The following is a 26,970-nucleotide window of genomic DNA, read 5'->3' as shown; positions in this document are numbered from 1 at the left end:
AAAACAGTAAAAAAAGAGCCAGAACTCCAGTGGAAAAATGATCGAAGGATACAAACACGCAAGAAAAGGAAGAAGAAATCTGAATGGCCAAGTATCCTGAATGGATCACCGACCTTGTGAGCAATCGGGCAAACAAGAACGATGAGATATCATTTTGTACCCACCGTGTTAGCAAAACATAAATAAGTCCTAAGTGTAATGATGCCCGGTGTTATTGAGATCATGAAACGATGGGAGTTCTCATCCGCCTGGCTGGGCGTGAACAGCGGGGGCCACCACCTTGGGGAGCACCTTGGCAACAGCTGGGAAAACCGGAAACAAGCAGCCCTCTGGGCCACGACCCCCATCCACTGGTCCACCACCTGGAGAAACTGACTGAGTATCACCCGTGTGCAGCAGGCATGGCCAGGACGCCTGCTGCGGCACCATCTGAACAGAAACGACTGTGCACAGCCTCGCGCCCATCAAAGGGGGAATAGATACGACGCTGAATATTCAAATAGAACATCACTCAGCACAGCAGTGCACGTCGGAATGGGTCGGAATGCCATGGATCCAAATGTTGGTCTCGAAAAGGCGATGCTGGTGAAAAGGTGATAAAAGGTGAAGACTGACGTGGTTTACGTGAAGTGGGAAAAACCTCTCTCGTGATCATACGTCACAGAAGGATAAAGCCCCGGGCAGGAAGGATGCGCGACCATAGATTGGGTCCCTTCGTGAGGGAGGGAAGGAGGAGGATTCAGCTGTATGTGTAGTGTTTACTTTCTGAACACTGACGTTTATTACCCCAGTGCTCATTCTATTGTTCTGTGTATTCTGGGGCACGTTTGAAACATTCTGTAACAAGAGGTTAAAAGCGTAGAAGTGAATAAGAGGAAATGTGAACAGCGGTTAATTCTAGGTGGTGGAGTCTGGGTGCTTCTCCTGTTCTTTGTACTTCCCCCCTTTCTGCAAGAAACCGTCCCTGGGTAACACATATCGGTGTGTGACTTGGGAAACTCGTTGGCAGTACCTTCTACAGCAGAGCATACACACTCTGTGACCCAGCACGGCAATGAAAAATGATTGCCGCTTGCAATAGCATGGGTGAATCTCAGATATGATGTTAAGAGAAAGAGACCAGACACAAAGGAGTACATGTTACACGAATCCAATTTACGTAAAGTCCTAAAACAAGCAAAACTAATCTACGGATTAAATATCAGGACGGCAGCCACCCTAGTGGGGAGAGGGTGAGGAGAGGAGGCTCGGGGTTCTGCTAATGGTATATTTCTTGGTTTCCATGAATAGGTGTGTTTGTACAGGTGTGTTCATTTTGTGAAAATCCATTAGTTGCATACTTCAGATTGGATGTACATTGTACCTCAATTAAAAAAAAATAATTCCCCGAAAAAGGGTGAGATAAAAAACCCACCACTATAACAATGAGAGAAACGAAGAAGGGCAGAGGACAACGGAGGGAAGAAAGACGAGTCCAGACTGTACACGCCCGTTACCACGAGTGACAGAGAGTGGAAGCCCAGTTACTGCGGTCCCTCTGCAGACCTATCACTTTCAGCTGGCGTTCGAGAGATCGGGATATGCTGGGCGCTGTGCTAAGTGGCTAACCTGCAGCATCTCATGGGACTGTCGCAGGAGCCTGGGATGTGAGTGCCCCTGCTGCATGTGGCGGGCGGCTCAGACGACTGAGTGTCACAGAGGCAGGGTGACGTATCTGAGGCCACATGGCCAGTGCTGCCAGAGACAGGATCTGAACTGAGGCCAGTGAGACACCACAGCCCAAATTCTTCACCTCTTGGCCTCTGGCAATGCAGAAGCCGAACGGCACGGCTTCTAGAGATGGGCGGCCCATGAAGCCGCAGAGAGCGGCAGGGGAAGGGGATAGTTTCCTCCACATACGAGGGACGTTGAACCCCAGGGACCTGGTAATAGGGAGATAACTACAATGGTGGCAACCAGAGAAATTTAAAATATTTTTTTTTTCTTGCTCGCTAAAGATGAACCAAGATAGCAACACACAATTCTCAATCTTAATGACAGTATTGAAGGGGAAGGCAGCAATTATTCTCAATTATTTGAGCCGAGAGCAAGAGCTCAGAGAGACTCTTCCGGGTTATGATTTTCATCAGTTATCCAAAAATGAGAGGGGTAAAACAGATGTAACCCGGGTCAAGCATATTCGAAGGGCCTTCAGCGCTAGAAGAAGTGATTAAATAACGATACAAGTAATTTAAGAGCCCCAGAAATATTTTGGATAACACAATGCCCAGCAGAGAGTCAAGTGTCATGTAATTCATGTCTATTTCCAAACCTATGGGTTCGACACTGCTTCATTAGAGGCCTCGAGCTCAGGCAGCGAGGAGTGGCACAGGGGAGCTGGCCACCCAGGTGTGTCGTCAAGTAGCTCATCTTTGTCGCCAGGTGCGGCTAACACGAGTCTTTGCAGAACCCCCTGCAAACATGTGCAGTGCTGTGTCGATATCCACTGGGCGCCTTTGGTGACTGCACCGGTGTCGCGCACCGGTTTCTGGACAGCTTCTGTTCATTCGTTCATCAAACACGTTTTACGCAGCACCTACTATGCGCCAGGCCCCGTGTGAGATGGACGGATTCTGCTGACTCCCCTGGATTCGACCCCTCCACGTGCCCCCTGCAGAAACACACGGATGTGGACAGAGCAGCAGAGACACTTCCAGTGGCTGGCCCTTGGCTCTCTGTTTATAAGACGACCCTGACCTTCTTACTGGATATTAACTTGATACTACAGGAATGTCTTCCCCAGAAGCCCCCGCTCAGTAAACACATGGATGCCGCGTCCCGGGTGGGAGGCGCCTCAGTATCTCTCCCCCGAGATGATTTTTCTGGCATGAAGACTTTAACAACTGCTCAAATATCTTAAGAGGCTTTTACCGAATTAAAGAGAAACAAAAATGTGCGATGTGTGACGAGCCTGGCTCCTCTTCCCTCGTTTAACGCGTTCAGGGCCGGGACCGTTCGCGCAGCGGCTGGCAGAGCGTCGAAGGAGAAGCGAGCGAGAGCTCACGGCTCCGTTCAGCTGGAACGAACGCCTGCTCTCTGGGACACCTTGGGCTTCGGGGGACGGCATCTGAGCTCCCCGCGTCTCCGTTCCAAGCGGGTGCGGGTGTTTGCATTGTCTTTCGGATCCTCATCCACGTGAGGGTGTTTCTGGCAGGATCCCCTGAGACTCTGCACCGCCACACAGCGAGCTGCAGTCGCGTGTGACTGACATCCTGCATTATTACTGGCTCCCGGATGGGGGCGTCGGGTTGTGGGCTCCTCGCCCCAGGGCCATTGGCCTGTGTGTGGCTCACTTCCTGACATGAGCGACAGGGCCTTAGGCGGGATGCTCATGGGCGCCGAGCCCGGCTTCCTCATCTATAAGGCGTTTTATACGGGGCTTGATAAGAATCACATGATGAGAAAACGGATACAGAGCCTCTGGAGCGTGAGCCGCTCCTAAGCCTGGTACACGAGGCTCACACTACTGTACACAGAAGCGCGAGGGTCCTGAGGAACCACCCACGTCAGCCTCATGCACTGCATGGGCTAAGGGTCCCAGCACCCTCTGTGACGAGGACGTGCTCCTTCTCACCATCAGCCCATCCCTGGTATATAACAGGGGAAACTGAGCGCTCAAATAACTTGCCCAAGGCCACATAGCTAATGAAGCAGTAGGAACCTTGTTTTTTCCTTTTCTTTTTTTACAGAGTTGGCAATGTCCTACTGAATGTATAAATGCATGCATGCATGAATGAATGACTACCTGTCCGCACACTGAGGTTTATCAGGGAGCTCGTAAGCCTGTGGACTAACAAGCAGGCCGCAGCTTCTGGCTCTAACCGTGGCCCCTGAGTGAGAGCAGGTGGTGCACGAGGGGTGGGTGGTTCGGCAGGAGGAGGAGGCGACCGCAGGCCCTGGCTTGGTCTGTTCCCTGATTTCTGCCCCTGAGGCTGTGGAACTGACTGACGGAGGCAACGTGAACGTCCACCCTGGGTAATGGCTAAGTAATTTACGTCCACCGCCCCCCAGGGTGCTCCGCACGGGTCCACGTGAGAGAGCGTGGAGGCCAGAGCTCTGCAGACCATCGGCCTGGACGCCGCCAGGCGACATGGCCTTAGACAAGTCATTTCACCTCCCTGGGCCTCCACGTCCCCATTGTAAAGCGAGGTAACAGTAGCAGTTCTCTTCTGCAGGCACGGAAAGGAGGTGTGAGGTGGGTAGAATGATTTCTCCCCTTTCAAAAGATGTTCACGCCCTATCCCCTGGGACCTACGCATGTTATCTTCCATGCCAAAGGGGACTTCGCAGAGGCGATTAAGTTAAGGGCTCTGAGACGGGGAGATGCTGCTGGGTTATCCAGTGGGCCCAGGCTAGCCGCGCTCCCCAGAAGCGGAGGGCCTTTCCCTGCGTCGTCAGAGCGACGTGACTGTGAAAGACACAGCTTGCTGGAGAGACGCAGCTCTGGAGGCAGAGGCCACGGGCCAAGGGACGCAGGAGGCCTCTACGAGCCGGAAAGGACGAGGAAGCAGGTCGTCCCCTAGAGCCTCCAGGAGGAACACAGCCCTGTGACACCCACTTTAACCCAGTGAGGCCTTGTCACGCTTCCGGCCTACTGACCTATAAGGTAATACATGTGTGCTGTTTTAAGCCACTAGGTCTCTGGTGACTTGTTAGAGCAGTGGTAGGAAACTAATACACACTACGGAGAAGAAGTAGGGTGCACAGAGGGAAGGGTGCCCCCTGACCTGACTCTGCTTCCCACTTGCAGGGTTCATCGCCGAGCCTCCCGCTGGCCCTTTAAGCATCGCGCCCCTGCAGCAAGCAGCTCTGCTCCTCCTCGCTCTTGTCCAGACCTCGCTGCAACTCTCCTCCAGCCCAGAGGCCTCCTCCGTGAGAACCGATTGACTAGTCTTTCCCCCTGCAACACCTGGAGGCCGGGACCGCACTTGAAATCATCCTTGTAACCTCCACACCCAGCACGACGCCCCTGCACGCTGGGCGTGAATAGCAGATTAACCAGCCTCAGCTTCCTTCTGGATGCCCACTCATCCCCACCGCTGGGGGTCCCTGCCCTCCACTGCTAGGTCCTACGTCCCCAGGGCTGCATCTAAATCTGCGACGACGCCCCGGGAGCTGCAGAGGCGCGCTGCACGGCTCAGTGAGCGCATGGGCTCCTCCCCCGCACACTGGTGTATGTGTTTTTAATGAGGATTTTAATGCATAATTTCTCCAACAAGTTGAATTATCTGTGGCTCAGGGGAAAGTGATTTGCCTTGCCTTAATGCCAAATGAACTTTCGGAGACCGATTCCATTATCCTAAGAAGGAATGACAGTCTCTCAATCCTCATTTGCTCCCTGAGCAATAATGTAGCATCATCAAAACCGAGTCTTTTACCTAAGCCCTCATGCTGGCAAAGTCCATTTGAACAGGAAGCTGGCCAGGCAACCCCCTCAGATAGTTAGAGAGCCATCCCTCCTGTCTCCAAAGGCAAACTTGCCAGCCTCTTGCTGATTCTGCAAAAAAAAAAACATTTACTCAAAAGTGGAGAACCACCTCCCAAGTCACCTAAAAGTTATTCTATTCATTTTCGAAATTTTAAATTTGTGCTGAGAATCCAGTGAAGGCAAGAAAATAAAAGGGAAACGTTTCCACTTAATTTCTGCTCATTTACTCATTAATTCAGGCCGTGAGTATCTCAGGTACTACTCTAGGAGCTGGGGAGAGGGCAGCGAGCAGAAACAGACCCCGGCCCAGTTTCGTGAACTTCCGGTCCAGTGCAGAGAGACGGATAATAGTCAAGTACACAAATAAATCATCTCAAGGTGAGAACGAGGAGAAAACTGAAACAGAGTGACGGGCCAGAGAGTGACGCGGGCGGTCAGGGGGGCCTCTCTCTGAGGAGATGGCGTTTGAGCGGAGGCCGGATGAGCTGGAGAGGCTGTGCATGCAGCAATGGGGGGGCGGGGGGTGGGGCAGAGCCATCCCAGGCAGAAGGGACAGCGGGTGCAGAGGCCATGAGGTGACAACGGCGTGGACGTGTTTGGAGGTCAGTGTGGCCGGGTGCACGGGGAGAGAAGTGGGGCGTGAGATAAGGCAGGGGAGGGTGTGAGGGACAGACCGGAAACACCTAGCAAGCCACAGTGAAGAGTCGTGAATTGAACGGCTTTGAGTGCCGCTGCAGGGTCTTAATCAACAGCGACACAGTCTGATTTACGTCCTGCAGATCTCACTGTGGCTACAGAGTGGGAAATGGACCGCGGGCAGCAACAGTGCGAAAGGGTAGTCACTGCAGATGCCCATGCCAGAGATGGCAGCGGCGTGGGTTAGGACCATCCGAGCAAGGATGGAGGGGAGCAGCAGACCTGGGACTATTTAAAAGCGGAAAAGGCCTTGGCTCGGTGGGGTTGCGCTCGTCTCCTCTCAGTCCCGACACTGATGTAGCCCAAGAGCGGTGCCGCCCCTGCGGGGTCCTGAGCGCCGGCTGTAAAGCTCTGGTTCTCCCTCCGGGCGCGTGGCGGGAGCGGACCTTTTTGCCTCCTCGGCATTGGGCATGGCCCTGCAACTTGCTTTGGCCAATGAAATAGAGAGAAATTGAAATGTATCACTTCCAGACAGAAGCATGAAAAGCCAGTGTCCGACCTGCCTCCGTCCCTTGCTCCTGCTGCCACAATTGTGGGAACGCACAGAGAGGGGCCTCCAGCTGCCTGGGCCCCAGATGCTCGGATGAGCAGAGCTCCAAGCCAACCCACGGCAGACACAGAGTGAGAGCCAAAAATGCACCTTGGTTGGTTTGGGCTGCCAAGGTCACGGAGTTGCTCATTAACTCCGCCTAGCTAAGACTTTCCTGACTGGTATAAACCCTACGCCTGGGGTATTTAAACATTAATGAGTAACTTCAATATACGGCTATGTGGCTTGACTCAGCTACAAAAGGAATGAACTTCATCAAGTGATGGACTGATATTCAGGTTAACTTTTTTCACAAGATCTGGGCTTGGGGTGGTACGCGAAGGTAGGTTATCCTAGCAAGTGCTCTGGGCGTCTGCCCATTTACAGTCAAACGAATCCATGGCCTATCGAGGGAGAAGAAATGCTTTGGTGAAGGCAAATCCTGCAACCACAAACTATACAATGTGCTGATTTTATCAATTAAACAAAAAAGTTCAAAGTGGGGTTAAGATCACATTTTACCTCTATAATTGGCATCGTCCGGGAGATATCCAGAAATTCAGGCTAGAAAGAAATTCATCTGCTGAATGAAAAAAAATAAGGCTAACCCCTGTTTTGCACGTCCTCGAGTACTGTCCAGGGCTGTGGATTCTGGAGTGATTCACTTAACGGGTCCAAGGCTGAGAGCGGCAAAGTGCGCACGACTCAGTCCACCCAAAGAGAACGCGTCTGCATGACTTAACGGCCCAAGTTCCAGGGTGTCCTTCTGGAAGTGACCCAATCAAAGAAAAAATTCTGACCTGATGGATTTTTCTGGGCCAATTTAGTATTAAAGCTCTCTTGAAAATTTACCCTCAGGGTATCGAAGCAGGTACCCAGAGCTATTAGGTCCAGCTGGGCAAGTGCGAGCTTGGTCTCTTGGCAGAGGTCACTGATAGCCTCTGCTGGGCATTGAAGTCCTGCATTCTGATTCAATCTGCCCTGGAAAATCACACGGACTCTCAGATCCATGCTGGGCAGCAGCCAAAGTGTACTTAAGAGAAGTAGGCATGTCTTAGCCAAATGCAGGGGAAAGAGAGAATCAAAGTACGATCATGGCATAACTGGCCAATTAAAAGCTCAAGGGCTGCACAGGCTAGACAAGAGGCCAAGGCCTCACGACTGCTCATGAGCTGTCAGATTCCTGAGCAACAGAGGAAACTGTCAGAGCCACCCTTGACCGTGGAGAGCTGGACCAAAGATGTAGCTAAGAACCAGTCGGTGTGTTTGTACAAGCTGATCATCACTAGGAAGAGATGGTCCCTTACATTCTCAAGCCCATTTATTTGCGAGGAGAGTTGCATTGGCGGGGCGGGGAGTTGGGGGGAACGCACTTCCCTACCGACTCAGATTTCACAGCAAGAAAGCCACAGCTGCTCAGAGGCATCCCGGAACCGACAGCGCTCCTGAGAACCCGAGGCAGGGCCGAGGGGACCCTCACGTGCAGTCCCGGCCCCTGGCGCAGGAGCGACGGGGCTGCTGCAGGCCCGTTCTGAACTACATAGCTGCAGACGGACCCGCGCCTCCTGAGCTTCCCCTCGCCTCAGCCGGAATGGAGCCTCGTGGGCCAGTCAGGGCTGGCGGTGCTCTTGGTGGATGTGCTTTGTCTTAAGTTTTACATAACTATAGGGCTTGGGAGATGATACAAGGTGGGGAGGGAGCCACGGGGAAAACAGAGAAAGTGAGACCGACTTTGCACTTCTGACCTCCAGGGCCTTAGGACAGTAAATCTGTGTCATTTTGGACCACTGACTGAATGGGTGGTGATGTGTTGCAGTGGCCACAGGAAGGGAACACACAATGCAAGATGTTCCACCATCTGAATGCCCTGGTGCAGCCTCGGACTGATTTCCCTTAGCAAGATGCGGACGGGAGTCCCCTGGAGATGTCACGGAGGCTGCTTCAGTGCTACGTTTTCTGCAAGTGAGACTGCTTACAATGATGATACGACAGTCAGGCAGAAATTTTGTTTTATGACATTTTGATACATTCTGGATGGGTCCCAAGATTTGTATGAGCCTGCGAGTCATTAGATTAAATCGGTATATAATTTGCACACCCCCCCGCCCCATCCCGGCACAAGAATTATTGTACTCCTTGCTATAAACAAGTGTAGTATTTCTGTCTTCGGTTTTTATGGGCTCAACTCCATTTTTATTCGACAGAGAAAAATGGAATGAGAGATTAATTCTGGGCCTGAGATAAACTGCTTCATAACTCTTTAAATTAAGATCTTACAGACCCTGGCGTGATCAGATTTCTAATCTGGTTTAAATATACAAATCTATGAATATGTAAATATAACTGTCAGTAATAGTTCTCTCTATGGAACTCCCAAATGTTGGGAGTGGGTTATGCGAACTCTTGCTCTGGTTTTCTAAGATAAGATGGAAAGAAATCCGAAGAAATGCAAATTCAAACCACAATGAGATATCACCTCAGACCTGTCAGAATGGACATCATCAATCAATCAACAAACAAGTGTTGGCGAGTATGTGGAGGAGAAAAGGGAACCCCTTGCACTGTCAGGGGCATTGCAAATTGGTGCAGCCACTATGGGAAACGGTGTGAAGGTTCCTCAAAGAATTAAAAATAGAGCTACCATATGATCCAGCAATTTCACTTCTGAGTATTTACCCGGAGAAATCCAAAACACTAAGTCACAAAGATATATGCGCCCCCGTGTTCATTATAGCGTTATTTACAATAGCCAAGATGTGGGAGCATCTACGTGTCCATCGACAGATGAACAAAGAGCGGTGGTACATATATACAATGGAATATTGGCCAAAAAATATGAAATCTTGTCACATTTGTGACCACGCGATAGACACAGAAGGTACTGTGCTAAGTGAATTAACTCAGACAGAGAAAGACAAATACCATATAATTTCACGTACATGAGGAATCTAAATAACAAACTAAACAGACTCACAGATACAGAGATGGGGAGGGGAGTCGGGAGGCTGGATGAAAGAGGTGAAGGGATTCAGAAGCATAAATTGGTAGTTCTGAAATAATCACAGGCATGTAAAGCGCGGCATAGGGAATATATTTAATAATCCTGTACTAACTATGTATGCTGTCCAAGTGGGTACAAGACTTGTCGGGGTGATCACTTTGCAAGTTATATAAATGTCTAACCACTATACACCAGAAACTAATATAGTACTGAATGCCAAGTGCAATTAAAAATTTAACAAATTTTTTTTAAAGATGGAAAGAAATCCTAGCAAGGCACCTCTTCGAAAGAGAAAGTAGGAAACTCGTCACACGTGGAATCTGGCACAGGGCTTTGTCAATACGAATGGCGCCGTGGTTCTCACACACCCTCGTGCGTCAATACCACCCCTGGGACTTGTTCAACCCAGACTTTAGGGTCCCGGCCCCCGAGCTTGTGTTTCGGCAGGTTCAGTGGGGAGCCTGAGACCCTGTCTTTCTGACGAGCTCCCAGGCGACACTATCGCTGCCAGTCAGGGGCCACACTTTGAGATCCATGGCAGTAAATTTCTTGCGTGTCCTCAGAAGGGCCAGGACCTTACTTCACCTGACTGCACCGTCCCCGCCAGGCCGGTTAACACACTGCAGGCACTGAGGCCTCTCCACCGCCCGCTGGACTTGGAGCGAGGGGTTCGCAGGCTCGGGCTGTGTCTTGGAATCATGCAGCTTTTAAACCTGTCAGAGCTCAGGCCTCACTCCAGGCCCATTAAATAGGAATGAAGGTGGGGGATGGGCAGTTCTCAGAAGTTTTTCAGGCTCCCAGGGTGATCCAAGATGGACAAACGCTGCTCTAAGCAAACATGAGGGCTGGCAAAAGGATGCCAACTGGCGGAGGCAGACATTCGCCAGGCAGCTAGGCCCGGGCTTGTCTCCCTCCGTGCTGGGCTCCTGCCTCGTACACTGTGACACATAGTTAACAGGTGCTCAGTAAACACTTGCTGAATGACTGAATATCAACCGACCAGCAGACCTGCGGCGGAATAGTGCCTCCTCTCCCCAGGGTGCCCGGATGAACACCGGAAAAAAAAATGATGTCGTTATGAATCACTAACCCTCACGAGGGCAGCAACCTTGTGATAGAAGGAGCACCTCTGAGAAAGCTCTGCTTGGGAGACAGCTCCATGTAAGTCCGAATAAATACCATGGCGGCCATGGGTGAGAACGAGGAAACGCTGTTTGTCCCAGAACAGCGGGCAGCAAACCACGACCCACAGGCCAGATCCAGCTGCCGCCAGTGCTTATAAATAAAGTTTTACTGGCGCACAGCATGTCCATTTGCATCCACACTGTCTGTGGCTGTCCTCATGCTACTGGGGGCGGAGCTGAGTTTTCTCAGCTGAAATAGTCAGCAAAGCCGGAAACACTTGCTCCCTGGCCCTCGACAGAACAAGCTGGCCAACCATTCCCTAGAGAAATAAGAACGCACACACCAACCAACTCGACGCGACTGTCTTTAGGTGGGTGAATTGCAGATGGCTGTTTTTATCTTATATACTAGCCGAGCTTCTGAGTTGCATGTTTACGGGATCACGTGTGTTTAAGCCATAAACGGAAGAGGGAGAGTCTGCCTCACCGTAGGCTCTGGTGCGGGGGCCACCCCGCCCGGCTCCCCGCGGTGACCGTACCTTGTTTCCGATGGCCTTTTTGGGCGGGAAGCTGTAGGCTCTCACTTGAGGGTATTTGCTCTGCAGCTTGTGGTGCAAACTCCTGAACTCCGTGTACCGCCGGTAGATGTTCCACTCGTCATCTTTTATCCGGATGTAGACCTGTCGAGAAAAGAGAAAGAAAATGGAAACCTCTCTGAGAACTTTATCACGAGGCGGTGGGGTTTCGGCAACGCTCCCCCGCGTGGAAACCGGCTCTGCCAGAGCAGAGGCCGCATCCGGCCCCTGGATGCCCAGGGCCTGGCGGAGGGTAGAGAGTGAACACGTGGGTACGTGAAAGACGCGTCAGGCAGGTTACGGGAACCACGTGCCGCACATCATCCCTGCACTGATCTCAGGGACGCGGCTCTCGTTCTTCCGTTGCAGGTGCACTGCGGGTTGCGGGTGGGTCCTTCCTCCTCTCTGGCTACGCGCCTCCTCATCTGTGACTGGCGCTGGTTAACGGCACCCCTCCCAAGGTGGTACGGACGGCTGTGCCTGGGACCGCACGGACCCCCATGCGGAGGAGGCGGGGCCAGAGCTGGACTCAGCCCAAACGGATAGAAGGTCCTGCCCAGATGGGATAAGCAAGACTAGGCCATAAAACATCTTCCTTTTAACCGAGTTGTGATTCCCAAGAGAACGCTCTGGGGCAGCAACTCTGAGGGCTGTTTCGTCAGCTTTTTGCAGGCCGTCCATGGACACGCAGCGACGACGTCTCACGAGGAAGCCATGGGAGAGAGCGCGACGCATTTAAGAAAATTACCCGAGTTAAGAACAGCAGAGTAAAATCTCCAATGATGAATAGCTGTTTCAGCCTGCAACCAGGGAATGTCAATACACATCTTAAAAACCTCTAAATACAGGCGTCCCTGACGCGCGCGATGCATCCTGGTTTTGCATTTTTCATGACACGTTCCGGAGCCACCTGTTTCACTCCACGAAAGCTCTGTGTCCCCTCCCGCTCCTTCGGCGGGGCCTTCTTGGCCTTCCACGCGGGAACTTCCTTTCCTGCCCGCGCCTCAAAGGCAGAGGCTGCCCCGGGGGCCTCCCCTCGCCCACACGAGCGTCCACTCTCGGATCTGCACGTTTCAGGTCTAGGTCAACGACTCTCAAATCTGTATCTTCGGCCTGGACCTCTGATATGAACTCCAAACCTAGACCTGAAAAGACTCATCGTGTCGACATCTGAACCCAAGACCCGCACTGCAAGCCCGTTCCTCCTCCTCCTGAGACACGCCTGAGCCAAAAACCTGGGCACCAAGTTCGAACGCTGCTGCCCTTTACCGCCACCCCCACATCCGAGTACTGAACAATAAGGCCTACCACCCCCACCCCCACCGCCACCCCAAAATACACCTCTGGAGCTATCTCCACCCCCACCGGGACCACCACAACTGACCTCTAGCTGTCCTCTGAGCCTGCTGTCTGTCCCCATTCAATCCATTTTCCTCTCCCCTGTTCGATTCATCTGATGACTGCCCATGAAGGATGCTCGTGCCAGCTGGGTCCGGGGATAGGCATGCGGCAGCCTCTGGAGGCCAGAAGGCTCCCAGCATCATCGCAACCACCTTAACTTCAGGCTCCACCCCTTGCTTTGGTAAATACCAACCTGCCTGCACTTTCTTCGAAATCCTTTAATTCCTTAAATACTTAAAAAATCCTTTATAACCAGAATGGTGCCCATTTGCCTGCCTTTCTTTAAAACATTCTGTAAGATGTTCAGACCAGAGCGAATACCCTGCCCGAGATAGTGTCCCCTCCTGGCCTTCCAACTTCCTCTTCCGCGTAGCCCCTGCTGTCGCGGGACAGCAGGCATCCGAGGACTCGGAACTTCAGGGTTCGGGGGCTAGAAAGGCCCCCCGAAACCATGAGCTTGGATCATCGGATCCGTGTGACAAACACCCCCTCCCTACTCCATATTCTCGCCTTTGAGAAGGTGCACACAGGTCTGGCTCCAGGGGACCAATGACTTGGAGGGGGGAGCCCCCTGGACTGAGGATGAGCAAAGCTCCCAAGAAGAGGGAATATCATGGGTGCGATCAACAGGGAAGGAAGGGGAGGAAGAGCCCGTTGGCGGAGAGGAGGGGAGGTGGCATCCTGTGATCGGTAAGGAGATGCGACGCGTGGAGGTGGGTAGGAGCGCAGGCCCCGCGGCCAGAGCCCTGATCCCGACTCTGCCGCGCACCCGCTGCACGCTGAGAGCTACCAACTTCCTCAGGCCTTGAGGAACGGGGATCATAGTACCTCCCTTGCTGGGTCTTGCGAGCATTAAATGAGTTCACACATGTGATGGGCTTAGACCAGGGCCTGGTACACAGAAGGTGCCACGTGAGTGTTCAATAAGTAAATAATTAAAAATAACCTTATTGGGGGGTATTAACTAGCCTTACTGAGATCGTTTTGCACTATATACAAACCCTGAATCGTTACGTTGTACACCTGAAACTAACACAATGCTATAGGTCAATTATACGCCAATAAAAAAGAAAGTTTACAAAAATGACTGTCGGTCGGCTTTGACACGAATCCCCTCCCAGCGCTTGACTGATGGACGCTGGGCTACGGCGAGCTCGCAAGACGTCATGGCGCTTCCGCCACCTACCGGCCAGTGACGGCGGGCAGGTGGCTGCTTTCTGAGTCTCAGGTCACTCCTCCGAGAAATGGGTACAACCCCAAATATCCGACGCCCGAAAGCATTCACAAAAACGCCTGGCCCTCCACGGAGTCAGCTGCGGCTGTTGCTGTCATCACCATCACAAGCATGAAATTCTGCAAACTTTAAGAAGGACTGCCACTGAAGTCACTCCTGTCCTGGCTTCATGAAGTCTGCTACGAGATTTTTGCTTAGTAAAGAACACGTATGCAGATTTCTCATGACTCGGTCCTAAGGCTTAGGACAAATTATACTGTGGGTCATTAAAATCATTTAATACAAATACAAATTGTAACGCCCGCCCCCCTCCCCAAAAAAAGAAAGCTCCACAGATATGCGTCCTCAAACGTGACCTCTCAGGCACACACCAAGGCAGCCCTGCCGCTGAGCCTGGGTGAGGCGGCTCCTCCCAGGCCCCATGTGTGCTCCTGGGGTGTCCCTGCTTCTCCCAGGCCTCGTTTCCTCACGTGTCACCTGCGGGGTTGGACTAGGCGGTCCCCAAGTCCCTTTACAGCCCGCAAGTTTTGTCCTCTGCATGCCCAGGTGATCCGCAGTCTCCGAATACTGCCTGGGCCTCCCGTCCACACCCCGCTCGCATCTCATTGTGGAGACCAAGGCGCTTGTGGGACCAGGCGGGAGGCCCGAGCGGAGCTCGATTAGGGGGCACTTAATACGGAAAGCAACGGCAACAGCAGCACCCTCCTTGGAGCCTCCTCCTTCAGAGCTCAGTGCCTGAGCGTCCCCCTGCCGAGCAGGGAGAGCAGCCCCACGGGAGCCCTGGGTGGCGGGCGGGAACGGTCGCCAAGGAACCAGGGGCAGAGGGGGTTCTGGGTGCCTCCCTCATGTTCTGTGACCCCTCCTCGCTCCTCCCTCTGCCAGCACCACTGGGCGGAGGCCATCCCAAGGTGAAGGGTGGCCAGCGGGCACCCCCGCACCAAGTTCTGTTACATTTGGAGGCCACCAGATAATGGGGAGTGGGGGAACACTCGCAGAGCCCCTGGAGACCAACCACGGACTTCAGGTCAAGCACCTATGTTCTGCTGTGGTCTGGATGCCGATCAAACCCTAATCCCTGCTCTAGGAGAAATTCAGCAAGAGTGGAGGTGCCAACTGCCAGGCTCTAACGAGAAAAATAATATTTTTTAGAATTCCAACAGAATACAAATACCTTCAACACTCCCACTTGACATTTACGGAGTTCTTACTATGGACGCGCCAGGCACCCGAGGGCCTCGCCTTTCATCGTTGGTTATTCTGCAAGGCAGATGGTGTGAACTGCTCTTCCGCAGATGGAGACGTGGGCCCAAGAGGACATGCCACTTGCCTGGCGGGTGGGGAGGTAGGGAGATAAAGGACTTGAACCCAGGTCTGCCTGACGGCGAAGGCCCGGTGCCTTCCATCACTGCACGCCGCTGCAGTAACCGAGGCTGCTGAAGGCCCAGGAGCCCCACCGGCAATGCTGGCAGCTGGGGACAGCAGCTGCCAAGGAGGGTCCCTGCACGGTCCCGCTGAGGCCCAACTGCCCCTTTCCTGGGCAGATCGCGTATCCTCAGAACGGTCTCCAGTCTCGCCTTCTTTATGCCTCTCCCTTCAGGAACCTCACGCCAGTAAGATCGCGCAGAATGAGCTACCTGCGCGGTCCACCCTCAGCAGCCACACATTCAGCATCCGAAATCTGGAAACTTTCTCTGCAAAGTCCTTGCTAAACCAAATTGGGTACTTACTTCACTAAAGAACTGAAAGAGCTTATGCCCCAAATTGTTAGTTTTTTATTTTTATTTATTTTTTTACTTTAAAGGGCTCTCCCATCCAAATTAAGTTTGCTATGCCCAATTGCTTCTGCTTGAGCCATAAAGATAATAACCCCTTGGAGGAGGAAAGAGAGTTGACCTCGGCTGGCAAAACCAAGTTCTCTTTTAAAACAAGCAATGAAGAGCCAATTTAAGTCCGAACTCCTTGCCTCAGCAAAAGAAGAATAAATTAGGAGGGTGATATCTATAATCAGGAATTGGGGCAAACCTGCCCTTGTTTTAAAAGGAAGAGAGAATCTTGAGGTTTCTTTCCCTCCAGGAAGAACTGCCCAGGAATGCCTGTAAGTAAGGTGGTGAGTAAGGAGAGGGGTTCGCAGGGAGAAACGGGAAATCCTCAGTCCGTCGGTGAGTTGAGTCCAGAACAAACTCTTGTGTGGACAGGGCCTCTGGGAACTGCTTTCATTCAGAAGGTTACGACGACTGAAGCATTTCCGTCAGCCCTGCGGCCCTCACTGCTCTGCTGAACACTCCCCTGGTTTCTTTCGGCTGGTTTTGAACTCCATCTAAGTGGAGTCACACAGAGAGAGTGTGCCCTTTGCATCGGGTTTCTTTTGCTTAGTGTTTGTGAGATGTCTTCATGTTGTGCACAGCACTCACCTGTCCTTGTTCACTGCTACATAGTACTCCCCTGTACGAATATGCCACATTTATTTACCCGCTCTGCTGGGGTGAGCGTGTGGGCTATTTCCAGTTAGGACTACTATGGGTAGGCTGTCACGGGCAGTCATGGGCTTTTGCACTCATTTCTCTGTGGTCATAGCTTTATATGTGCACAGTAAAATCATAAAGTTATTAGGAGGAAACATATCTTTACATACTTTGGGGTAGGCGAGGGTTGTCACAAAGAGCCTGCTAAAAGTGTCCTTTATCTCTTTCTGGGTATTGGTTACATGGGTATAAACAGAAGTAAAAATGAACTGAACTAAAAACTTAAGATTTATGCACCTGATATTTATATTAAAGCTAGATTTAAAAAGCAAAAGTAGAAAGAAAAAAAAAAAACCCACCATGCCTTCACTATCCTCAGGAGAGTAAACTTTTATCCTGATTTATGGACCTGGGGCATCTACAGAAGACAGTGGTGGATGAGGAGCCACGTGGACCAGACACTCGGTTAGACGTCATCTTCTAGAGCGGGTCCAGAGACTGGGATACGGCCTCAGGCAGACCTGGGTCCAAAGTCAGGCTCCACCTCCTGCTAGCCAGGTGATCCTGGGTGAGTTCATTCACCCCTCGAAGCCTCGATTCTCAGTTTGAAAAACTAGGATAGTGCAGGGAGCTACTTCCTAAGCGGAGGAGAACTGAGTGACCATGTGTAGGACGACATCCTTTACATCTGTTAACAGGTCTAACATCAGGCTGTACAGGGAGAGAGATCTGGGTTCGAATCTCAGCTCTTCCCCTGGCTGGCAGTCGCCCTGGGGAAGCCACCTCGAGACTCGGCTTCTCAGTCTGTGCAGTGGGGGCGACACCGCTCAGTTGGCTGGTCTGAGATGCTGTGCCTGGCAGGCAGGAAGCAGTGGCAGCTAATAACATTGTAACCCTCTCACCTTCGCCGTCATCTGCCTTTGTGTACATGAACTTCCCTATTAGAGAATTAGGGGTAATTATAGGATGTGCAATCACGAAATTAAAGCAGGTAATTACCATGCCTAATTAATTGTCAAATGCTAGGCAGGCCAGGAAACACAAACAGAATGCACAGTCTGTGCGTTGGGCAGTTAAACATTCCCTCTGCTTCCCAAACACCGTCAACAGAAATAGCGGAGGTCAGTAAATGACCTTCTCCGGTGGGTTTCCACGGACTGAAACCAAACCTGCGAAGCGTCCCTTGGGCTTCTGGCTCAGAACGAGCCCGGTACACCTCTCTGCTGGCAGCAGGCTGGCCTGGCACGTTACCGGCCCTGCCACGCGAACACCAAGGATCCCAGACAAGAGTGCTATGTTAGGAGGGGACCTCACAGGAGACACCTGATGGAGGCCGCAACCTCTGCAAGGGTCAGACCTGCAGAGAAACCCGTGGATGTAAACGCAGCAAGAGCTCTGAAAAAAATGCTCACCTACACGCTGCAGGTTTGGAAACAGCCATCGGGCCGGGCTGCCCCTGCTTCCTGCAGCACGCACTCCTCTCCGCTTCCAAACTCAGGCGACCTTTTCATGCCCAAACTCCTCCACCCCGGGAGCACATGCGCTTTTGATGCAGGTTGTGATATTCAAGAGAGAAACCGAGCATTAACTACGATACTGTCCTTGGACTTGGAGAAGGTGACGTACCACTTAGCAGCACCTGTCCTGTGCCAGGCGTCTGGCCTACGGTTTTCACGGGCGCCCTGCAATGGCACACGCCTTACAGCAGAGACCTGGGACAACTAAGCGACGTGCCCACAGGGCCGGGCGGGCCTTCGGCCACTGCTACACCAGGGCGCACGCCACACCGTCTCCATCTCGGAGAAAAACAAGCGCTATAAACTCTCAGCTCCGACGGCCCTTACACGGATTGTTAAATTTAAAGACAGTCAGACGATATTAGGATAACAAAGATGCTTTTAAAAACGGCTTTAGTTTCCTAATTCATTTTGCTCCCCTAATATCCGAGGAATGAGTGATTTGTGTTTTGGTTGGCGGCCTGTGTTAATGTCTCCTAACAAAACGTTCCTTTTAATGAAACGACTTCATGTGTTATTAACTCTAACTGTCCTCGCTGCTAGAACGAAATGCCCGAACTACTGTACGACCACGCCGAGAGGCTGGTATTACTGCAGCCAAATGCTGGGAATGAGATGAATAACTTAGCCGGAGAAAAATGACTTTTCAGGGCGCTGGGTTGTGGAAATGAGGCAGGCGAGTCAAGTCGGAAGTGCGTTATTTACTGCGAGGGGCCAGCACACCCCCCCACGGCTTTTAGAGAAGGGCGAGGGCGAGTGGTTTAGAAGCGGGCCGGACCCGGCGCAGTCTGCGGTCCCTGGACCGGGGCCACTGCGACCGCCGATGCGGAGTCCTTGTTTCAGGCAGAGTCACGGTGCCCACGCAGGGTCACTGCAGATCTCCCCGGCTCTACTGCCTCTGGACGTCTGACGCCGATCTCAACGCCTCTGAGAGCGGCATGGCCATCCTGCCCACGGGACTGCGCCTCGTGGGTTCTGGAGGTGACAAGAGCTGGACCCTGGGCTCAGGGCATCGACTCTTCCTTCAAGACCCTGCTCTGGTCAGGTCCCCTCTTGCCTCCACCCCGAGTGGACCCCAAGCAGAACGGGGTGTTCCGTCCTCTGGGTAACCGCCAGGCCTTTTCTGTGGCTGGCTCAGGGCTGGGCCCTGGGGCTATCGGGGAGAAGGGGCCCAGGCGTGAGCCCTGCCCTGCTGGAGTCCCCAGCGGGCCAGACAGCCAAAGTGACACAAGTGATTACACACGGGGGCACGCCACTTCACGTGGAGATACAGCAGCAGGGGACGAGGCACGGTTCTCGCGGCGGCGCTGGGCCAGCAGAGCAGGGATGTTTGCTCTGGGACAAAAACGTGAGTCAGAGTGGACGGGTCTCGGGAGGGAAACAGCTCCGCGGCGAAGGGCGGGGCCCAGCCTGCCGCGGGAGGAGCGCAGAACAGGAGAGGACTCGGGGGGCGGCCAGGAGCGGGGTGGGAGACGCTGGCGGCGGGCGGAGCCGAGACTCAGGTGTAATGGGATAAGGACGGGGCAGAGCCTCGCGGCCTTTGCCAACGCTATTCCCTCTCCCCGGAATGCTTGTCCCCTCACTCCCTTCGGCTTCTGGCTCAACTATCACCTGTTCCCCAGCACGACCCGCCGTTTGGGATGCTAGGTATTCGCTTGTTTACCTGCCCATTGTCTGTCTCTCTCACCTGGCGATAAGCTCCCCTAGGGCAGGGATCTCGATGACTCTGTGCCCCTGCCCGGAACTGGAGGCTCCCGATACACATTCGCCGAAGGAAATGTTGAACAAGAATGGAAAGAACGGATGGACAGGTGAACGGACAGGGCCGGTGGGAACAGGTGCTTTGCTCAGACACTGGTTGGCGCACAGCCGAGCAGTCTCTTGCTGACAGGCCTTGCCCCTCCTCAGTCCCACAAAAGCAGGATGTCACCGTCCTCGTCCGAGCACATGCTCGATAGACGTGTGCCCGACACACCGAGCAGGGGCTGCTCAGAGCACGGAAGTGCCGTCTCCGGCGCTGATGGCTGTGGAGGGGGATAACGAGAGCAGAGGTGGCTGCTTCAGCGAACGGCGTCCCCGGTCCCTACCACAGGCATCTATGGGTAAACGAGCGGCCCTCATTCACTTTCGGATGCCTGGAGGGAGGGCAGGGACGTAAGTCTTTAGGAGGAGAGGAAGCTTTTCCTTTGGCACATCACGAACCCTGGCTGGCCATTCGCTTGCCATCCTTGCCGTTCTGCCCGAGGCTGAGCCATTGCTCCAACACACGCTGGTCTGAAGGATGCATGGACAAAAGCCCGGGTCCGCCTGGCCCCAGACCCCGTGTCTTCACATTACGGCTCCACACCTCCTCCCCAAGACCGAGGGAAGCGAGGGGAAAAGGCAGGACTCTGGTGCACGCCCTCTGTCTCCCGAACAAAGCCTGCGACTCAGTAAGTCATGGACGACACCACTCCCAAGGGAGGTCAGGTGCACATGGACTCCTGTAGGGGACCCACAGGGACGGTCCCCGCCTCACGTCAGGCCCGCCGCAGGACCCCTGAGGACCCTCGGCCCCACCAGATGCCCACCGCCAGCATCCCCGTCCCTACCACAGGCACCAGGCCCCGCCGGGAATTACAGAGGCCCCAGTGCGACACGGCCCGTGCTCTGGGGTTCACGGTTGTGGACTCCTCCCTTGGGGGTGGGCAGTAAGCTGGCCCTTTCAAGGGAGTGGGAGACCAGAGGCAAGGCAGGGAGACACGCTTCAGAGACCCCGAAGATGAGGGTGGCCGCACCTAGCAGCGGCACCTGAGAGTTGCTGCCCGTGCTCTCTCTCTGCTGCGACCCCTCCTCAGCTGGCAGTTTTATTAATTGTTCTAGCCCAGGCTCAGCTTTGCAGGGAGGAATAAGGAATGGGCCCCGCGTCACACTCGGGTTTGAGGGACAAAGTAGAGAAGGCACTCTACCCTTCCCCCATCCCAAGCCAGAGAAACAATCACCACCGGCGGGCAGCTGTGCCCAAGAGCTCAGCCGCCTGACGAGGGTCATCTTCAGCACGGCCGGCAACATCAGGGGCCGTGGAGAAAATGGCAAGGGGCAGGTCCCTGCGGATGTGTCGGACAGTCCCCGGGGATCTCAGAAATAGCTGGAGCCATTTTGACGGGAGCTAATTTCCGGCAATCAAGCGGCTAGGGGCTCCGATGATCACAGTTGGGGAATGCTGGAAGGAAACATGACTTCATCCTGTGATCACATGTTGCAGCCTAGATATCTGAGTCAGGCACCTTAAACCCTCGTAGTCACGTGCACCGCAATAGATACCCACCAGCTAAAAGCTGGACGCTCTCGTTTGTAGTACTGAAATTACATAGTTTTAGGCTCGCTGGGAAAGTAGAAAAGTCTTCTGGTTCTTTCTTTACAGATATAAATATGAGCCGAGTCTTCCCGGAGTAGGGGAAAACAGAAGCTAGACATCTGTTTATTCTGAAATCGTTTAACTTAGGAACTACTTAGGATATATTGCTAAGTATGATTTGAATCGCATGTGAATATGTGCGCAATTATAGCCCAAACATCAGACCAGAAGGATTCAAATCAAAATATTAACAGTGGTTATTTCTGAATGTTGGTAGATTTCTATTTTCTTTATGGTTTCTTTACAGTTGTCCGACTTTTCCAAATTTCTTTCCTCTATTAAATACTGACTTTGGTAACAGGAAAATTGAATGGTATTTTTCAAGTCAGTGGGACTTGTGGTGAGTACCGTGAAGACAATGCACACCCAACCCCCTAACCCCCCTCAAACGCAACTGGAAGAAAGTTAGAAGGGAGAGCTATTTTGAAATGCATGGCTACATCCGGAAATAAAAAGCCACCTCTGTCACTTAGGAACCAAGAGGAAACCTCCCAGAGTGAACGGGGAGAAGCAGAGCCCGCCACAGATGCAGGGCCCCGTCCTGGGCTAACGGGACCAGGCGCCCCTGGCCATGGCAGGAAACCGGGCCGGGCGACCTGTGTGAAGCCAGCGCTGGGGGCCAGGATGTCCGTGACACTGACCCCAGACACGCCTGAACCCCTTCTGTGTACAGAAATGTAAAGGAAATGCCCCTTGGGAGATGTGATGTTCCCAACGGTTTTTCAGCCCCAAACAGCTGTGATGTTGCTGTGACAGGCGGGAAGTTAGTTTTCACCCCGCATCCTCAGAGCTAGTACCTTCGAGAAGGCTGTAGACATGGGAAATAGGTTTAAAAACCAGAGGACGTCTCTGCCTCGGAGAGAAGGGCCCTGCTGAGAACTGCAGAACTCCGCTCGAGTGGGAAGCCAAGCCTGCCTCCGACTCTCGTCACCGTAACAAAAGAAGCAAAAGGACATCTCTGACGACGCCCCTCTAACTACCTTACGTACGGAGGTATCGAACTCACTTCAGTTTACCCAGCGTTTGCTGAGCACCTACTAAGCGCCAGGACCTGTGCTGGCCACGAGGAGATAGAGGAGGACCAGCAACAGTTTGGAGAAGTCTGGGGACCAGGGCTGCCGGGGCTCACATCTTGATTTCGCCTTCTCACTAGCTAACTGACCCTAAGTCATTCGCTGAACCTTTTCATGTGCTTTAATTTCTCAGTGTGAAATGAGGACAATTTTAGCATCTCCCTTCTAGGGTCATGTTTAAGATCAACCACTTTGCTTAGAATGTAAATATTTTTTAAAAAATTTGTTATTATTAGCAAAAACTATGTGCCTGCTTCTAAAGCAGTCCACGTATTATTGAGGCAGACAGACAAACAGAAAACACTATAGTGGAATAAGTTATGATGGAGGAAAGTACAGGCCCGGAGACAAGGAGAAGCAGCATGGAATGCAGGGTGGAACCAAGGGAGACTTCCTGGAGGAGGTGATGTCTGAGCAAAGCCTTAAAGGATGGGGGGAGCCAGCCTGGGTAAGAAGGCATTTTCTACCCTTCTTGATTACATCGAGACGTTCCAGATCAAATGTTCTTGAGAACAGGACATTAGTCAGAATAAAATAGTTATAAAAGAATTTGTGCACTCAGCTCAGAAGATACCAAGGAAGTCGCATTCTCCAAAAGATGGTTTAGGTCTTCCTCTTCTGAATGAGGAGTTTCAGTCACACGGGAACCTCAGGCTGCATTCGGCTGAGGACGCGAGCTGAGTGATCATTCCAGCGGCTCTTGTGTAAACGACTAGGCTAGGGAGGCAGTAATTCAGCGAGGATGGCCATTAGCATGTCACTTTCTAATGCGATTAAGAGCGACCCTCTTCCTCTTGCCACTGCGAATGGTCCTCTAGGGCCTGGTAGCTCCTCTCAACGTGTGGCATTCGATCCCCACCAGTGTCTGCTCCATCTCGCCAGGCCTCTGCTCTGCACGTGGCAATCCCTAGTGGGAACCAGACGCTCTCTCCCGGGAGGCACCCTGTGAGCCAGCCTGATGCTGTCCCTGGTCTCTCTCTTTGTAGTCACAGACTCTCTGATTGCCAGGCAGAGTTCATTCAGTATGGCTTCAGGGAACTGGAGACTCACTGGAAGAATATGAAGGTATCTCAGCTGGCCATGCCGCTGAGCCCCCCGAGGGGCGGGACCAGGAGCCAGAAAGCCGTCCAGAACCAGGGCCGTTAGCCAGCCGCATGCCCACGCTCCGCTCGATTCCGCTCTCTCTGCAGGCTCACCTTCTCCACCTCTGGGACTCACGGCCCAAAACAGCCCCCTCAACCCCAGCCCCACGTATGCGCAGACCAGCCCAGCCAATCCCTGCCCAGACCCAAACGCTCTGAGAGAGAGAGTCGGCGGTGGAGTCTGGGGCTTCTCCTCTGCCTGGCATCCGCGCCCCCTCTTCTGGCAGCAGCACCTCGATCCTCCCCTAGAGATCCGCTCTCGTGCTTCCTGTGGATCCCACTCCAGCTCTGACCCTAGGGGCGGGTCTGAGGTGGAGGTCTGGCCAATCGAAACCCTGCGGCCTCACGGCAGGGGCGTCTGCCCAAGCCAGGCCACTCGGGAGCCTGTGGGACTGGGAAGCAGGTGAGGATTTTTGTCGTTACGCTTGGCCTGTGAGGATGTCAGCTCAGAGCTGCTGGCGACACCACAGGAGGGGAACCCACCAGAGAATAAAGCCATGAGAGAGGGGAGCAGGACCGACAGACGGACGGGGAGGGAGGGAGGGAGGGTGGCTGGGCCCCTAGATCAAGCCGCACCTGACCTCTTTAGGAACATAAGCCAATAAATTCTGTTTTGCCTAAGATGGGGTTTTGCCACTTGCAATCAAAAGAATTCAGACCAAGAGAGGACGTGACCAGGCCGGAATCTGGACAGTTGTCCCTGGGTGGGAGTCCTCCCCGGCCAGTGAGCTATGGCAAGCGTCTGCCTCGTGCGTCTGTGCAGTGTGCGCGCGGGAGGAGGGGGCAATTCTCTGAGCAGCAGCGGGAGATTGGTAAAGCACCCCAAGGGATATCTCCTCCTCGGTGCCAGAGTACTCCCCCTTCTGGGTTTAGGGGCCCCTTCGACTTATTCTCACAACAATGCAAAGCTTCTTCTGGTACTGTTAGCAGTGACTCTGGCAACTGTGGGCTGGGACGACCTTGGAGCCAACACAGGAGTACAAACGCTTCCTCCCTCGCTCCAGACAGAGGATAAGTGGTGACATTCCAACGACGATAAAAAAACGAGAACAATAAATATGACTCTCCAATTGGAACCGATCCTTAATCAGACGGCCATGAATTCTCGGGCAGTCGCTGCAGCAAGTGATTTGGTGGGCAGGTCAAGACCAGATTTTCCTTCCTCTTGTGCACTCATTCAGGGTCTCTGGGTTCCTGCGTAATGCCTCAGCATCCTTGCCTTGGAATCTGGGGAACCCATGCCCCATCGAAGAGCATTTAGGAGTCTGTAAGTTAAGTATCACCAAAAGGATGCCATTGAGCTGGGGCAGAAAAGCTACAAGATGCCAGCTGAGCTCCGCTCCGGCTCGTGGAGGGAGCAGGGCGGGCGCAGCCCCCGACAGGCCTGCGAGTTTCTTCCCGAGCTGTCAAGAGCCCAAGGTGAAGCCTCCGAAGCCCCACCCACAGCGACGCAGATGCACGTCCCTCCCGACACAGCTGCCAGCCTGTGCTCATGTCTTTAATCTTCCTCTTTGAAAAGCATCCAATTTAAGAATTTTTGCAGTAATCATTTCAGAGTAATGAAAAACAAACAGAACAATAGAGCATTTCAGACGCGCTATGAGAACCCCGTGCACCTCTCCGTAATGTATGCTTAGAGGGACATGTTAGTCACCAGGAAGGATTCTCTTTCATCTCCCACACCACCAGATTTTGCCTGCTGGCACACCGCAGACAGCACAGTACAGTTAATTCGCTCTGCGTACTCATTTCTCCCTCATAATGACGCCCATAAGATAGCATTAAAAAAAATATGTCTTCCCGATGCCCAAGACGGGGCTGGGATGAACATTCTTCCACTTCTCACGCGTGCAAGGCACTAAGGGAGGCGCTGGACGGATCATTTGGTCTCGGCGGCACCTTCCTAGCGTGAGGTGGTACGTGGCGTTGAACGGGGTTTGCCCGAGGCCCAGAGCCAGCAGTGGTGGAGATCCGATTTGAACTTTTGTCTTTTCCAGCCCCAAATCTGTTTCTTCCCCCACAAGCCCAAGCAGCAGAGGGGGAGCTCGGGCCTTCTTCGTGCAGCACGTGGGCGTCTGGCAGACCCCTGCATCCCACACTCGGGAAGCGCCTCGTGACCACAGAGAGGGGAGGCCCCACGCCCGGGAACCAAGGTTACCGGCCAGGACACGGGATCCGTGGCCTCGGTGGCCTCAGCTAAACCCGGGCTCCATCCGGCTGGGTGACCTCGGCCATGCTACTTCCTCTATGCCTCGGTCTGAGCATCTGCACAATGGGGATACTAGAGGCATCTGCGTCACAGGGTCACCACGGCCCGGTGCCATAATGCGTGACGCGTGTCTATCATCTTGTTAGCAGGAATTCTGTGAGAGGCTGAACTCTTGTTAAACGTTCAGTAGACACGTAAGGCACCTGTACTCGCCACGACGGTGCTGCTTCTTGGTACGAGAGGGAAAAGGCCTCGCCTGACAGCTCAGCTTCCGGCCCATGAACGACGGCAAAGGAGGTGTCACAATCAGTTCTGGGACTTGACTCGAAAACTCCTTCCACACTGAGACACGCAAAGCATGTTCTCGAGAGGCCTCCGGGAGCCATGGTGACGAAGGCCTGTCCTTCCAGAAGCTCACGGGCCAGGGGGGCCAGTGGGCGTCTGAGCAGCCCGTCTACCCTGCCAGGCCTCCTGCAGGCCAATACCCAGAATCCTTCCACTTTTCCTGGGTCACAGGCCCCTCGAAAAAATTCATAAAGCCTGTGGATTCCTTCCTGGAAAAAGACAATCATACACATACCCCTCTAGGTGGATGCATGCATGCACACATGCACAAACACACGTGTGCCCACCAGGTACATACACTTGTACAGATTATCTCAGCTCATTCGAGAAAGACCCAGGGCCGGGCCAGGTCTGAGCACTGGAATTCCTGCAGACCGGCCACTGCAGCGCGCGTGGGCCAGTGGCATTCACACGGCCACTCTCATTTGCTCCTTGTAGAACCCAGAGGGCCAATGCCACATTTCCATTAGGTCCAAATAAGACCCCACAGCACTGAAGACACTTACTGCGCTGCCTCAGGAACCCCTCTCACTCCCGGCTCCCAGCTGCTGGCTGAGCCGCACGGAGGGAGAGGCAGCGGGAAGTCCTGTGCTTTTGGAAGCCAGCTGACGACCCTGCAGCCCACTGTGACCTAACAGCTGAGCACGAGAGACTATTCCTCGGCTTCCTCCTGCCGGCATCGGAGCCCACGGGGCCAGCAGCAGACAGACCAGCTTTCTTGGCAGGAGGAAGTGGAGCTGACTACAAATCTGGTACCTGCTGACCCAAGCCAATGGACTTAGGCCAAGAAATGACCTC

At 53.3% G+C, this 26,970-nt stretch overlaps 1 protein-coding gene across 2 annotated transcripts in view; it reads right to left on the bottom strand.

The window, feature by feature from the left end:
• SNX29 (sorting nexin 29) overlaps positions 1 to 26,970 on the bottom strand; it is a 441,832-nt gene that overhangs the window by 61,444 nt on the left and 353,418 nt on the right. For both annotated transcript variants that reach the window (XM_036226320.1, XM_036226321.1), the window contains exon 19: positions 11,357 to 11,497. In XM_036226320.1, coding sequence (XP_036082213.1) covers positions 11,357 to 11,497 — 141 coding nt within the window. The remainder of the gene's footprint in view (positions 1 to 11,356; positions 11,498 to 26,970) is intronic.

The sequence above is a fragment of the Rousettus aegyptiacus genome, unplaced genomic scaffold, assembly GCF_014176215.1.
Source record: "Rousettus aegyptiacus isolate mRouAeg1 unplaced genomic scaffold, mRouAeg1.p scaffold_m13_p_8, whole genome shotgun sequence".
Lineage (NCBI taxonomy): Eukaryota > Metazoa > Chordata > Mammalia > Chiroptera > Pteropodidae > Rousettus > Rousettus aegyptiacus.
Note: the sequence above shows the minus strand (reverse complement) of the source record. Positions and strands in the feature narration are given on the sequence as shown.